Source organism: Agelaius tricolor, unplaced genomic scaffold (assembly GCF_023055355.1).
Source record: "Agelaius tricolor isolate 1412-34295 unplaced genomic scaffold, bAgeTri1.0.p SCAF_16, whole genome shotgun sequence".
NCBI classification, from domain to species: domain Eukaryota; kingdom Metazoa; phylum Chordata; class Aves; order Passeriformes; family Icteridae; genus Agelaius; species Agelaius tricolor.
In genome coordinates, this window is record NW_027269276.1 from 556,975 (window position 1) to 571,196 (window position 14,222).

General features: G+C 57.1%; 2 protein-coding genes across 5 annotated transcripts in view; one reads left to right on the forward strand and one right to left on the reverse strand.

Moving 5' to 3' along the window:
* The first annotated feature begins 346 nt into the window (after nt 1-346).
* WDR76 (WD repeat domain 76) lies at nt 347-8,245 on the forward strand. Of its 3 annotated transcripts, none has more exons than XM_071441082.1 (13): nt 347-475; nt 668-1,762; nt 2,189-2,281; nt 2,672-2,727; nt 3,147-3,267; nt 3,935-4,036; nt 4,123-4,166; nt 4,266-4,419; nt 5,108-5,260; nt 5,843-6,057; nt 6,444-6,599; nt 7,418-7,471; nt 7,858-8,245. In XM_071441082.1, the coding sequence occupies exons 1-13, from the start codon at nt 407-409 to the stop codon at nt 8,108-8,110; spliced, it is 2,565 nt and encodes an 854-aa protein (XP_071297183.1). In that variant the 5' UTR covers nt 347-406; the 3' UTR covers nt 8,111-8,245. The 3 variants fall into 3 exon arrangements, with proteins under 3 accessions (XP_071297183.1, XP_071297184.1, XP_071297185.1); XM_071441083.1 differs by having other exon boundaries at nt 383-475; nt 713-1,762; XM_071441084.1 differs by having other exon boundaries at nt 383-475; nt 758-1,762.
* Nucleotides 8,246-8,553: 308 nt separating this feature from the next.
* The window catches only part of FRMD5 (FERM domain containing 5), a 60,966-nt gene continuing 55,297 nt past the window's right edge, over nt 8,554-14,222 (reverse strand). The window contains exons 13-15 of one of the 2 annotated variants that reach the window (XM_071441086.1): nt 14,029-14,135; nt 10,981-11,321; nt 8,554-10,801 (exon numbers count right to left, since the gene is read on the reverse strand). In XM_071441086.1, coding sequence (XP_071297187.1) covers nt 10,754-10,801; nt 10,981-11,321; nt 14,029-14,135 — 496 coding nt within the window. In that variant the 3' untranslated portion in view covers nt 8,554-10,753. Of the gene's footprint in view, nt 11,322-14,028; nt 14,136-14,222 lie in introns of both variants that reach the window. The other variant, XM_071441085.1, reaches the window with a different exon arrangement.

The following is a 14,222-nucleotide window of genomic DNA, read 5'->3' on the forward strand; positions in this document are numbered from 1 at the left end:
TGGCTGTGCCCTGGGCAGGGCAGGGCAGGCCGGGCCCTTCCCCTGCGTGCCGGGAGCCCAGCATTGCACCCGCTCTGCCTGGGCACCGAGTCCGCACGCCTGGGCTTGGGAGGGACCTTAAAGCTCATCCCTGCCATAGACGGGACACCTTCCCTCATCCCAGGCTGCTCCCAGCCCCAGTGTCCAGCCTGGCCTTGGGCACTGCCAGGGCTCCAGGGGCAGCCCCAGCTGCTCTGGGCACGCTGTGCCAGGGCCTGCCCAGCCTCCCGGGGAGGAATTTCGCAGTCCCCGGCGCTCCGTGCCCTGCGGCAGCGGCAGCGGGAGCCGGGCGGTGCCGGCGCTGAGGGCGGGCCCGGCCGGGCCGGCCCTGCGCGGGCGGGAAGCGCCGCTCCGCCCCGCGCGCGCCATGGCGCTGTCCCAGCCCGGGCCGCGGCAGCCCGAGGAGCTGGCGGCGCACCGCCGGCAGCAGCTGCAGGTCCGGGAACGCGGGAGGAGAGGCGCTGACATGGGAGGGGACCCGGGGGCTGCCAGGAGAGGGGACACGACAGGGGCTGGGCTGTGAGGGGAGAAACCGGGGGAGGTGAGGAGCGGGGCGGGCCGGGTTCAGGGCCCGCCGGTGCCGGGGCTCCGTCCGCGGGTCGCCGCCGACTCCCGTTCGTCCCCGCAGGAGTCCTCCTCGCCGGGCCCCGCCGAGCCCCGTTCACCCCATCAGGAGCCCTCCTCGCCGGGCCCCGCCGAGCCCCGTTCACCCCATCAGGAGCCCTCCTCGCCGGGCCCCGCCGAGCCCCGTTCACCCCATCAGGAGCCCTGCTCGCCGGGCCCCGCCGGATCTCCTTCGCCCCATCAGGAGTTGCTCCTGGCGGGCCCCGCCGAGCCCCGTTCGCCCCCGCAGGAGTCGCTCCTGGCGGGCCCCGCCGAGCCCTGTTCGCCCCCACAGGAGTCGCTCCTGGCCGGTCTCGCCGAGCCCCGTTCGCCCCCGCAGGAGTCGCCCCCGGCGGGCCCCGCCGAGCCCCGTTCGCCCCATCAGGAGTCGCCCCCTCAGGAGTCGCCCCCACAGGAGTCGCGCCCGGAGGGTCCCGCCGAGCCCCGTTCGCCCCATCAGGAATCACCCCCGCAGGAGTCGCCCCCAGCGGGCCCCGCCGAGCCCTGTTCGCCCCCACAGGAGTCGCTCCTGGCCGGTCTCGCCGAGCCCCGTTCGCCCCCGCAGGAGTCGCCCCCGGCGGGCCCCGCCGAGCCCCGTTCGCCCCCGCAGGAGTCGCGCCCGGAGGGTCCCGCCGAGCCCCGTTCGCCCCATCAGGAGTCGCCCCCTCAGGAGTCGCCCCCACAGGAGTCGCGCCCGGAGGGTCCCGCCGAGCCCCGTTCGCCCCATCAGGAATCACCCCCGCAGGAGTCGCCCCCAGCGGGCCCCGCCGAGCCCTGTTCGCCCCCAGAGGAGTCGCTCCTGGCCGGTCTCGCCGAGCCCCGTTCGCCCCCGCAGGAGTCGCCCCCGGCGGGCCCCGCCGAGCTGCAGCCGAGCGCGGCCCCGGGCTTGGGCCGGCAGCTGCGGGTGGTGCTGACGCCGCTGCCTGCGGCGGCCTGGCCGCGGCCCCAGAAGCGGCTGCTGAGCGCCCGCTCCCCGGCCGGCAAGAGGCTGTGCCTGGAGCCCGACGGCGGCCCCGGAGCCGCCCCCGGCTCCCCGCCCGGGCCCAGCTCGGCTGCCCGCGGCCAGGACGGGCTCCGGGATGTGGACAGCGACGGCAGCGACGGGGGAGACGCGGCTCCGGTGAGTGCCCGGCCACCTTTTATTATCTTTTATAGAAATAAAGCTTTTAAGTGTTTTACTTCTGTAAGTGGGTTTTGTTTCTCTTTTTTAACCTCTGACTGGCAGTGTCCCACTTCATTTTACACTTTCACTGAAGTTTTGAATTCTCTATTGAGTCTCTTCACTATTGCTTTCATTAGTAAAAATGTTGTTACAGTTCTCTTCATAGAGTTGATGCCAGAGTAAGTTTTGTAAAGCAAACTGGACCTGTATGGACAGATTTTGTTGTTGATACATGACAACTTCAATTTGTATGGTTTTACATTTGTTACTACATTTTTTTAAAATAATTTAATCAGTTTTTTAGGACTCACTTTTCTGAGCCCGGGACCACTCTTGCAGCCATGTAACTGTATGATGGAGAGTGACTGTCTTTTCATTTTGTAGGATGGATACTCCCACCTATCAGCCTATGAGAGGAAAAGACTAAAGAACATCACAGAAAATGCTAAATTCTTTGCTGCTCTAAAGCTGCATGAGGTTTGTATTGGGTCTAAATAGCATCAAAATGCTCTTTCCAAGTGTTATAATTGCACTGTCTTCTCTTTCTGTGAAACCCTTTCCTCACTGGGGCAGCTCTATATGAGGAAAGCCATGAAAATCACAGAATCCTGAAATGTTTGGAAAGGGCCTTAAAGCCCCTCTCATTCCACCTCCTGCCATGGGCAGGGACACCTTCCATAGACTAGGGTGCTCCAAGCCCCATTCAGCCTGGCCTGGAACACTTACAGGGATGGGGCAACCACAGTTTCTTTCTTCTTATTATAATTAATTGCAGTAAGTTCATCGCTGCCTTGAGATAATTGTATTTTATACTGGTTAATGCTTTATGCTCATTATCTATAATTAGTCTCTTTTTTTCTCTTTAAGTCAGCCGCAAGACTTAACCAACTTACCACTAAAAGGCAATCTCGGGTCACAAAAAGGTGCGGTACCAATATATGAGATTTATATCGTTGATTCTTCATTGTGGGAGGAAAACAAATGTTGGGAAAAAAAGAGAGGGCGTGACCAAGGTGCAAGGGGGAGGGTAAGCAGTAAATGTGGAGGAGAAGACATTGGCCGTGCCAAAGCAGTGCCAGGTCGAGCAGAAAGTGAGCTGAAGCCCAAATAAAGAGTAAGCTGTGCGATGGGAGAAGGTGGGAATGGCTGGGTGGGTAATGAATGAGGAGAGCTGGGAAGGGCTGCATCCCTGGGAAACGGGTGGCATTGCAGAGTGCTCGTGGTTTGTTCCTCACTGCCATGGATGGAAGGGCAGGGCCAGGAGGGGCTGGTGTCGGCCAGCTGTGCCCTGGGGTCTGTCCCTAAGCTCTGCTCTGCGGCTGAGATGCTCTGGTTGTTGTAGGGCCAAGCCTAAGAAGGTGGAGGATGAGCCCGCGCTGCGGCGATCCATGCGCCTGCTCAGGGAGCCACCACTGGACATTCCCTTGCTGGACACGTTTTCCAAGCCAGAAGCAGAGGAATATGTGAGATGTGGAGGGGCTGCAGGAGGGGTGGGGGCACTGCTGGTGACACTGATGGGGGGCGCTGGGCATTGCCCTGAGCCGTTTGGGAGCTGTGGCACAGGCACAGGAAGGAAGGGTCAGCTCTGTCACCCCGAGCAGGTGCCACGGTCTCGCCAGGAGTCGGGCAGTGCTCTGTGGCCCAGGCTGATGGCATGGTGCAGCTGGGATCCACAGAAGGGTCCTGACCTAGAATGTTCCACATTAACAGCCCATGGAGCTGAGCAGCTTTAAATCCATCCATTACTCTGGTTTTTATTTCGCTGTTATTTTCCTGGGTAATATTTGCCATCTCTTTGAAGCAGTGATGGAGCAACAAGTAAAAGGCATGTTGTTCTGAGAAATGGGAATTTAAATCTTCCATTGAACTGTAGAATAGATTTGAATCTGTAGTAAAGGTCTTGCTGCAGTATCAGAAGAGGAAGAAACCCAGGGAGGCAGTTGGTCTGTGCTGCCAGTGAAATTCTCTTTATCTTTTTAATAAGGTTATGATCTCACCTTCTGTTTTTACTGTTTATTTCCTGTCCTAGTGTAGGTGTGTTCTCAGAATATCTGGTGTGGGGAAAGTACCAATTCACCTTGTTTGTGGTTTAGTTGGTTTGAGTTACAAAAATTGCCAATGTCCTTCCAGCCTCAGGTTCCAGTCGGACCTTTTCCCATGGTTCCAGAGGGTCAGGCAGAGAGCAGTAAATGGACAGAGGCCATACTGAGCACGTGGATGAGGATAAGTGAGGTATTACTGGTTTTATTTGTTAGTTTTGGATCGTGTAATTTCACTTGGGCTCTGGTTTTGATTGGATATCTCCTTTCTGTGTGTAGGTGAAAGCGGAAGATGCTGAGCAGGGCACACCTGACATAAAGAGGTAGTGTGAAAACAGCAGCCAAAACTGGGGGTTCTCTGGCCCCCCTTCCTTCCTTCCCTAATGAACGTTTTGGTGATGGTTGTCATTTTGGTTTTCCAGGTACCAGGAAAGCCTGAGCAGCATGGTGCTGAGAGAGGAGAACATCAGGAAGGTGGTGAAATCCCGAGTGTGTTCCATGGCCATCCACCCTTCCCAAAGCACCATCCTTGTGGCAGCTGGAGACAAGCTGGGGTGCGTTGGCCTCTGGAACGTGGTGAGTGGTTGATGTGCTCCTCACCTGAACAGGTGTGGGGTTCAGGACAGCTGCAGGTGGGGCACAGCCTGGGCTGGCATTTTGTCAGGCTCTTGAGAGTGTTTTAGGTTTTTTTCCATTCTTAGGGGTAATACTTGGTGGTTGTCAAGAGTGATTGTCAGAGTTGCCAGGATGGCTTTCCCTTTTGCTCTCCCTTGTATTTTTCTGAAGTTTGAAAGCAGAATCATCTTTGTGGGATGAACCAGAACTTGGTCCAAAATGACCCGTTCAGTTTATTTTAAAATAACAAAATGATGCAAAATTTAGAAGACAAGACCCAGGAGATCCTGTGTTCATGCAGTTTGGGTCACTAATTCAGCCTGAGCTCTCAGGAACCCAGTGTGTCCATATTTTGATGTGGCAGCAGAAAGCAGCTGTGTGGGTGTGCCAGGTGCTGCTGCCCAGGTGCTGGGCTGGTGGTGGCTGCAGTGGCACTAATTGCAGCAGGAAGTTGCAGCTTTCTGTAATTAGGGACCAGAAGCAGTCTCACTGTTCATATTACCTGTGCTGTTGTCTCCTCTCACCCAGCACCCTCTGCCTCCTCCAAAAAACATTCAAAAGCCAGAGATTTGGCCCCGAGAGTTGTAGTCATTAACAGAAATAACTGCAGTGATCAGCACCCGTGTCTGTGGGATCTGTTGTTTTGCAGAGCTGCGGGACGGAGGAAGGAGCCCACACCTTCATCCCCCACAACTTCCCTGTCAACTGCATGCACTTCTCTCCCTGCAACCCTGCTCACCTGCTGTCCCTCAGCAATGACACCCTGCGCTGCGGCGATGTCACCAGGGCTGTCTTTGATGAGGTGAGGCTGCTGGGGAGGTTACTCTGCTTGTACCAACTCATTCTTTGGTTGTTTTATTAACACGAAAGTTCAGGTTCTAGTTCCACAAGGACATATGAATCAACATTTAATTAACATCACATACATAGGGAGATGTTTCCTACTCACCAAAACCCAGAGACGGCCTGGGTTCTCCCAGTTTCCAAGTTTACATTTCTGCACATGATTAAAAGCTTCTGGAGCACTAGAGATGGGAAAGATATCCTTAATCCTCGCTCAGTGTGTGCTCAAGGCCAACAGCTCTTTGATTGCTGGAACACAGAGGTGACAGTGCCTTGTAGGAGCTCTGACAGGGAATTTGGATGTGCTGTTGCCGGTCTGGTTTGGATAGTTAATTATCTCCTAATTATTTCCCCTGTGGAAAGCATCCTTGTTGCACAGAAGGCTTACCTGCACAGCTGGATGGAGCTGTCACATAGCTGCATGTTTTTTTGTGAATTAAAGAGGGAAAGGATGGAACCCATAGCCCAGGGAGTGTTTGGGTGTTAGAACAACTGCCTGTTCCCTTTAGTTCTGTTGACATTTAACCTTCCCTGGGCTCAGATCTGCAGGACTGAGGAAGACTTTTCCTGCTTCGACTTCCTGGAGGAGAATGCCTGCAGTGCCATAGTGAGTCACTGGGACGGGCGCGTGGCTGTCGTGGACAGACGGACGCCGGGGGTGTCCTCGGAGCTCTGTGTGGACATTGGCTTCAGGAAGACACGGACAGTCCACGTGCACCCCGTGAACAAGCAGTATTTCCTGGCTGCTGGCTCCGTGTACGTAGCCCAGACTGAGCAGGCTGGTTTTTCAGTGCTCCCTATGCTGGGGACAGCTGGGGCTCAGGAGTTTCTCAGCCTCGGTTTACAGTCAGAGCTGTCTCGGTCCCTTTAGAAAACAAGTTTTCAGTCCTTAGCAGGATTTAAGGTGGGATTTGGTTTGATTTCCCAGATCTAATGGGAATCAGATGGGCCCTGGTGGGCTTTGGCACAGAGGGACTGTATGGAGGGCTGGTTGGGGTGGTTTTGGTGCTCCCAAAATCCCTCAGAGCCACCATGTGAGTGGATATTGAAGCTCTGAACCTGCTCCCACACAGCCTGCTGTGCTCTGAAGCTTTTTTGGTGAATGAAGGATAATTACTGAAGTGTTTGTGGTACCTTTGCAGGGATGTTTGTGTTTTTGATGTTCGCTACCTTCGGAACAGCAAGGAGAACAAGCCCCTGAGCTCTCTGACAGGACACACCAAAAGCGTGACCTCGGCCTATTTCTCACCTGTCACTGGCAGCAGGGTGGTGACAGTGTGTGCTGATGACTGGCTGAGGTAAGGCTGTGGAAGGAAGAATCCTCATGGAAAATACCAACTGTTTGGGTGATTTATTGCCATTATTATTATTATTATTATTATTATTACTTCTCCACATGGCCCATCATCGAGAACCTTCTGTCTTTATCATTTTTAAAAAATGATAAAGATTTACCTGCATTAACATTTTTAATGTAGTTTTTAATGATTTTTTGCTTTGGTTGTTTTTTTTTCTAATTCTCGTTTTCCCTCGGGATATTTCAAAGTAAAAATATACAGGTACTGTTAATCTTTGAAAAAACAAACAAAATGAAAAACAGCCAGCCAAAACCTGGCTAGTGAACACAAACACAAAATGCTCAGAAACAAAATTTCTTTGTAGCTGGTACTTGAAATAATGGTGATATCAGCTCTTCTGTAAATGGCCTACCATTTCATCATTTAAGCTGCTGTGAGTTGCTTGTGTTAGAGGTTCTTTTTCTCCTGGTCACTTTGTGACTGTAATTTAGATGATTACCTGACTTTGTATGGGCTGGGCAGTTTTTTTGCCCCAAGGGGTGGAACCCCCAGGTTCACGAGGTGGAGGAGCAGGTGGGATTCTGGGCTGGCCTTTGGGCTCTGCAGCCTCCTCCAGAGCTGCCAGCCAGGGTGGGCTGCAGGTGCAGCTGAGAGCAAATCCAGGTCCTGAGCACGTGGTTCCAGCCGGGGTGCTGGTGCCTGTGGCCAGGCTGGGTGCCTGTGCACAGCCCTGGGCCCCAGGAGCTGGAGCTCTCTGTGAGGGAAGGGCTGCCTTTTTAGCACAGGTTCTTGGTGCTAATGTGCTCTTCTGTGCCCAGGGTCTACGACACCACATCCTTGTCCTCCACGGTCACACTGCTCAGCTCCATCAGGTAAGCACAGCACACCTGGGCTGGGGCAGCACCGTGGTTGCTCCTGTAGGACACAGAGAGTGGCTCCCACTGCCAGAGGGCAGGGATGGATGGGATTTTGGGAAGGAACTGACCCCTGGCAGTGTCCCAGGCCAGGCTGGATGGGGCTTGGAGCACCCTGGGATAGAGGAAGGTGTACCTGCCCTGGCAGGGGTGGCACTGGGTCATCTCTAAGGTCTCTCCCAGCCCAAACCATTCTGGTGTTCTTGTCCCATCCTGCCCATCCCAGGACAGGGATTCCCTGCAGCGTGAGTGCTGAAGGTTTAGAAGGCAAGGGAGCAGATGGGACATAAATGATGATTTAAAAGGCTGGATTCACAAGGAGGAATGTTCCTCTTCCCCTGCAGGCACAACAACAACACAGGCCGCTGGCTGAGCCGCTTCAGGGCCACCTGGGACCCCAAGCAGGAGCACTGCTTCCTGGTGGGCAGCATGGCCCAGCCCAGGCAGATCGAGGTCTTCCAGGACACCGGGAAGTTGCTGCACTCCTTCTACAACGTGGACTGCCTCGGCTCCGTGTGCTCCATCAACGTCGTGCACCCCAGCCAGAGCGTCCTGGTGGGAGGCAACTCCAGTGGCCGCCTCCATGTGTTCAAGTAGAAGTGCCTTAGATCTTTATTTTTTACCTCCCTGCACTGACTTTGGTTATTCTGTATTAAGCAGTTCCGAAGCTGACTGTTGTTTCTCAGGACAGAAGTGTACTTTGAAAGTCTTAAAATAAATAGTTTAAACTGCCTTTGGCACCCATGTCTTCCATGGAAATAAAAGTGACCCTTGAGCCCCCAGCTCCCTCAGCCTGGGGCTCCAGCCCCTTCCCTGGACATTCTCCAGCCCCTCAGTGCCTTCCTTGTGATGCAGGGCCCCAAACTCCTGGGTGCATTTGTAAAATTGTGCTCCTGGAGTGCAGAGACGTGCGAGGGACTCACCTGCAGCTCTGAACTCTCACTCCAGTGAGAAGCTGCTAAAAGACCAAATTTCTCACACTTTGAGCTGTTTTCACAAGAAAAATCAGAATCGCTGAACAAAGCTCATCCCAACTCTGCTTTTCATGATATTTAAATATTTATTTAAATTTAAAAATACTTTTCATGGCACCAATGATTTTATGCTAACTAAGGTATTGGATATGTAGAAAAAGGTACATTTTGAAGGAAAAAAGAATGTAACTTACAGTATTTGGCACATGAAAGGTTAATCTCTAGGTTTTCTTTATGAAAACTAAGAAATTCACATTTTCAGGTATTTTACTGTCTACTGCTGAAAGATGCAGTATGCTAGGACGAGATTCATGGGATTCTGCTCTCAGAACCTATGGAAACAACATTTTGATAGATAGACGGGCAAAACTAACAGGGCCTGAAACACACGACAGGATCTGGGGCCGACGGGAGAAACGTACAACGGAAAATCACCAATTCTCGTGGTTCTGCAGTAAAACGCTGGGGGACGACGGCAGAGGTGACCTGGGGCTGGCACAGAGCGTCACCCGAGGAAAGCCAAGGTGGAGGGGCCCAGCTGGGGCTTGGAGGACGTGTCCAAAAAGGATGGAGCTGTGCTGTCACACGTCACACAGAACATTGCAGTGAGGAGAGGAGGAGGAGGAGAAGGACGACACTGCAGCGTTAACCCGGGGTAAAAAATGTCAGCGTCGGGACGAGCACAACTGCATAGAAACATCAGCGCTATGGGCTGAGGTAGGAACACTACACTAAGAGTTAATTCTGCTATGTTGCATAAAACAGGATTATCATGTAAAAAAACTGCTGCTCCGCCTCCTGGAGCCTTCCCCGGGGCTCCTGGAGCCTTCCCGGGGCTCCTGCCGTGCCCTGGAGCCAGGGCTGGGCCCCACCCTCCTCGGGCCTGGTGCGGTGAGCGGGCTGTGACCCGGGCAGGGGGCTGTGCCCCCACGGGACCCCTCCCCTTATTGCAGTGACAAGGAGTGGCCCAAGGTCACCATCCCGCCCAGCGGTGGGTGCTGGATGCTCAAAGACAACACGGACATCAGGCTTTGTAAAACTGCAGTTATGGCCCCAGCTTACGGAAAAATCTCTCCCTGAGATGAAATTAAACTTGCTCAGCTGTTTCTACCCTTTTTTTTTTCTTTTTTTTTTTTTTTTTTTGCTGATGTGTCCAACTTGTCACCCCAACCTAACCAGAACTGGCTGTTATTGCTCCCTGTGGATGGGCTGCTGCTCCTGGTGACCAACAGTCCGGGGGTCCTCACGATGGGTTGGGTTTATTGACTTGCACTCAACCACGGTCGGGGCTAAAGGTGTCCGTTGGCTGCTTCGGTGTCACCTGCGCTTCTGAACTTGTGTCCTCTTGGGAAGAGTCCCAAAATCAGAGCTCCTTCTCTGTCCCAAACCCAGCAGGGCTCGGCTGGCCTTGGGCTCCTTGCGTTCACTCTTAAACCATTGCTCACTGGGAACCGCTCGGTACCGGCACCCACGGTCACCCCATCCGTAAAGTAAAAAAAGACTGGATTAGATCTGATAACAAAATAGCATTTCCTTGTTAAAATAGACCTTGAAATGTCTCTCTTTTTTTGTTTTTGGTTTTTTTTTTTTTTGTTCTTTTTGCTTGGTTTTTTTACAAAACAGGTACAACTGGCGGAGGGTAAAGGTCATCCCAATAAATCTGACACAGTCACTACAGCTCCACGCCAGGTTTGCATCCCCTGGCTTCCATGCTCCCCTGCCCTCGGGAGCACCGATGCTTCAAGGCTTAAAAAAGTGGCGAAGGGCCGAGTCCGCAGCAGGGCGAGGGCTCCGGATGGCTGCGCTGCGGGGAGGGGGGCACGGGGCGTCCCCGCGAGCTCTGTCACCTCCTGGGAGGCTCCGGTGAGCAGGGAGGGCTCTGCCAAGCGCTTCGTGGAGGGCGGGGGTGGCGGGCACAGTGCGGATTGAATACCGTAACAGTACACGAGTGTTAAATGAAACCTCAGTAGCACCATTGCTAAAGCTCCTGCGGAACGGCCCCGCCAGCCCCGGCCGGGCTGGCAGAGCAAAGAATTCCCCTCTGCTCGGTGCTTCCCAAGTCGTGAGCGTGGGGTCGGGACGGGAGGTGTTGTGCGGGCTCCGGGGGTGGGAGCACGGGGAGGAGGGGGCTCCGGGGGCTGCGCCCACCCTCCTCTTCCTCCCGGAAAGCCGCCTCCTCGGCCGGCCGGGCTCTGGGTCGGGAGGGGAGGGTTAGTGAGTGACGGCGGCAGGTCCAGGCCCCCGTGCTGGCTCCTGCCTTCAGGTGTCAATGAGCAGGTTTACCACGGCGCGGAGCTTGCAGGCAAACCATCGCCTGAGGGGACAAAAGTATTGGTAATGGAACTGCTCGAACTCTGGGGTCTGGCGGATATCACGGAAAAAGGCAGTGTCAAGGTCGGACTCGGTAAGGACGATCAGGAGGAGGAGCAAAACAAAGAGGAGTCCAACTGTCACAAGGAGCAAACGGAGGACACTTAAAAGAAACTTATTCACCTGTTGGGCCTGTGCGGGCCCCAGGCCGGCGGCGCCCGGGCACAGCGCCCGCAGCTCGCCCTCCGCCTCTGCCGCCGGCGTGCCCGCCTCCGACTCCTTCTCCTCCTCGATGCTGCACGGGGCCCCGTTGGCCTGGCGCGACAGCAGCATCAGCTCCAGGCTGTGCTCGGCCACGGGCGTGGGCAGCACGCTGTCGGCGGGGCTGTAGCTCTCGTCGGCGATCACCGCCACCCGCTCGCTGCTCTCGGCGCGGCCGCTGCGCCCCGGGCCCGCGAAGGCGTCGCCGTGGGAAGCCGAGCGCACCGGGGTCGAGTGGGCGCTGTCACGGAGGGACTCCAGGCCTGGGGAGACAGGGAGGGGCAAGGGGACGCTCAGTGGGGTGCGGGGGGCTCCTCTCCACGGCCGGGAGCTGCCCACACTGCCCCACGCTGCGGCCCTGTGGGACAGAGTGCGGTGCTGCCCTGGGCTGCTCTTGTTGTTGCTGTTATTGTTGGTCCTTTGGGACCTGCAGCCCCTTCAACGCGACCTGTGACTGCGCTGGTGACACCTCAAAACGCGCCTGGTTTGTCAGCAGCACCACCAGCCCCTGGCTGCCAGCCGGGAGCGTGGCAGAGTCCGGGCAGCTCCGCAGGCAATCACACGCACCCGCGGGCTGTAGCTGCCCTGAGGTGACAGTGACAGTGACAGTCCCCCTGGCAGCTGCCCACAGTGCTTGGGGCCCCTCTGCCGCTGGCAGCGCCAGCAGTGGCACTGCAGCCCCGTGGGCACCTGCCCGGCACAGGGTGACAGGGTGGGATGGGGCAGGGGTGGGTGGCACTGATGAGAGCCCCGGGTGGGAGGTGCATGAACAGAGGGGTCGTGCTGGGCTGCTGGGGGTGGGGGTCCCCAGCACACAGGGGAGGTGTCCCCATCATGTGCAGGAGCCCCTGCGGCACAGGCTGCTTTGAGTTCACCACAAACCAGATGTTTTACATCGCTCACACTCGAGCAGGAGCCATGGCAGGAGCTCTGTGCCAGCCCCTGTGCCAGCTCCCAGCCCCGTACCAGGCTGAGCTTTGGTCCTTTGTGCCAAGGAACTCCTGCCCCTACCAATATCTCCTCTAAATCCCCAATTCCAAGAAACCGTGCACATAAAGGACTTGTTTCAGGTAGTTCTGGCAGGCGGGGGGGGGTAGGAGCTCTGCCATTGCAGGGGCCCCAGCTCCAGGGAGGGTGTCTGAAGGTCATGTTGGGGACCTGCTGGTCCCCAGGGCCACCCTGCAGGCGGCTGCAGAGGGACGGGGCTGGAGCTGTCACCGGGAAAGAGCGCAGTGCACTAAAGCACCTCGACGTGCTGTCACCATGGCCCGACTGCCGGGGGGTGAAGGGCAGCACCCGGAGCTCATCCGGCCGCATTCCCGGGGATTTGCAGCCTCTCCTTGGTGAGCGCTGCCCGGGTGAGTGCCACAGCAACGCTGTGCTCCTGGGCACAGGAGGGAACACGCTCTCACCCTGCCCGCTCTGCGCTCTCCCCTCTCATGGGAACGCTCCCCATGGCACCCGCTGTGTCCCCGACGCGGGGGACAGCCCCTGAGGGGCTGCCACTGCTCATCACCACAGTGACAGCAGGGCTGGCCCCCAGACCCAAACCCTCCTGCCATCTGCTCCCACGGGACTGGCAGCAGAAGCTGGGAAATCCTGAAAATCCGAGTCCAGCCCCACCACCAGAGCTGCTCTGTGGTAACAACCTGGAGTCCAGGCAGCCTCGGAGACCCCAGCCCACTCCCTGCCATGCGTATCCATCCTGCGCCCCACATTCCTGCGCCCCACATTCCTGCGCCCCACATTCCTGCGCCCCACATTCCTGCGCCCCACCAGCTGACCATGGGACCACAGTCCATGGGAACCCCGGGGAGCTCCAGGAGAGCCCAGAGCCTGCGGCGCAGCGTTACCTGGCTCAGGTGGCTGCCCAGGGCTGCAGGGATCGTGGAGGCCGGGGGCAGCGGGGAGCAGGGGCAGGATGCCCAGGGCCCGGGACAGCAGCCGCGGCCCCAGCGCCAGCACCCGCACCCGCACCGCCCGGCAGCAGTGGTTGATGAGCCACAGGTGCACGCTGACCCGGGTCTTGATCCTTACCAGGCACTTCACCATGGTGGCACAGGGACACGGGGAGCGCGGGGACGGTCTGAGAGCGGCACTGCTGCCAGCCCTGGGCTCAGCACTATTTTGGGACTGAGCTGAGGTGAGAGTGAGGAAAAGCAAAGGGGTGGAACCAGCTCGGGGTGATTTATGGTGGGAGGTGATTTCATGCACTGGCTGCTTCCCAGCGGCATCTGGGGGACAGGCTGTCACATGGAACTAGGTGGCAGAGGTGACCCTGTCTGCTTCCATCCCCAAAACTGGCACAGCCACCGACCCAGGGATCCCTTGGTGGAATTAAATCCTGCCCATGGGGCAGACTGTCCCTGTGTGCATTCTGGGACCGGAACCAGGATGGGGGTGGCTGTGCTGGGGCAGGACTAGGCCCATCCAGGGGCAGGAACAGCCACGTCACTGGGAGTTGGACACTGCTGTCACCAGCAGGTAACACAGCCACCACCAGCAGCACAGCCACAGCCAACAGCATGTCCCCAGCCCTGTGGGACACCTCCACAGCTGCTCCCAGTGTTTTGCCTTTTGCCAGACCTTCTTCCCAGTGCATTCTCCTCTGACACAGCCCCAGCCTGGGGAGGAGCAGCCTCCCTGCTCCAGCCTGGTGGAACACCAGCTTTACTGAGGACAAGCCACCAGGGCTGCAGCCTCAGCTGGACATTGTGCACGTGTGTGTGCACGTGTGAGTGTCTGTGCGCACATTGTGTGTACATGCAACTGTGTACCTGTGTCTGTGTGCACACCGGTGTCCGTGTGCCCCTGTGTCTGTGTGCCCCTGCCCCTGCAGGTGTCCCTGTCCGTGTGCCCCTGTGTCTGTGTGTCCCTGTCCCTGCAGGTGCCCCTGTGTCTGTGTGTCCCTGTCCCTGCAGGTGCCCCTGTCCCTGTGTTCCTGTGCCCCAGGGCTGCCCCGTGTCCTACCTTCCATGATGGAGATGTGCACGGCTCTCCGCCGGGTGCGGGGCACGCTGCTCAGCCGGGGGCCGTGCGTGATGGAGGGGCAGCTCCTGCTGGGCACCAGCCCGGCCCTGGGGACAGCAGTGGGGACAGGGTCAGGGCCAGAACAGGCACAGAAAGCCCTTACTGTGGACACACAGCAGCGTCCTGGGCACACT

Bases quoted from the DNA above. Each gene is read 5' to 3' on its own strand.
- WDR76 (XM_071441082.1), top strand. From the start codon at position 407: ATGGCGCTGTCCCAGCCCGGGCCGCGGCAGCCCGAGGAGCTGGCGGCG. The intron at 3,268-3,934 runs GTGAGATGTGGA...ATGTCCTTCCAG, and splicing joins AGCCAGAAGCAGAGGAATAT to CCTCAGGTTCCAGTCGGACC. The intron at 7,472-7,857 runs GTAAGCACAGCA...CTTCCCCTGCAG, and splicing joins ACACTGCTCAGCTCCATCAG to GCACAACAACAACACAGGCC.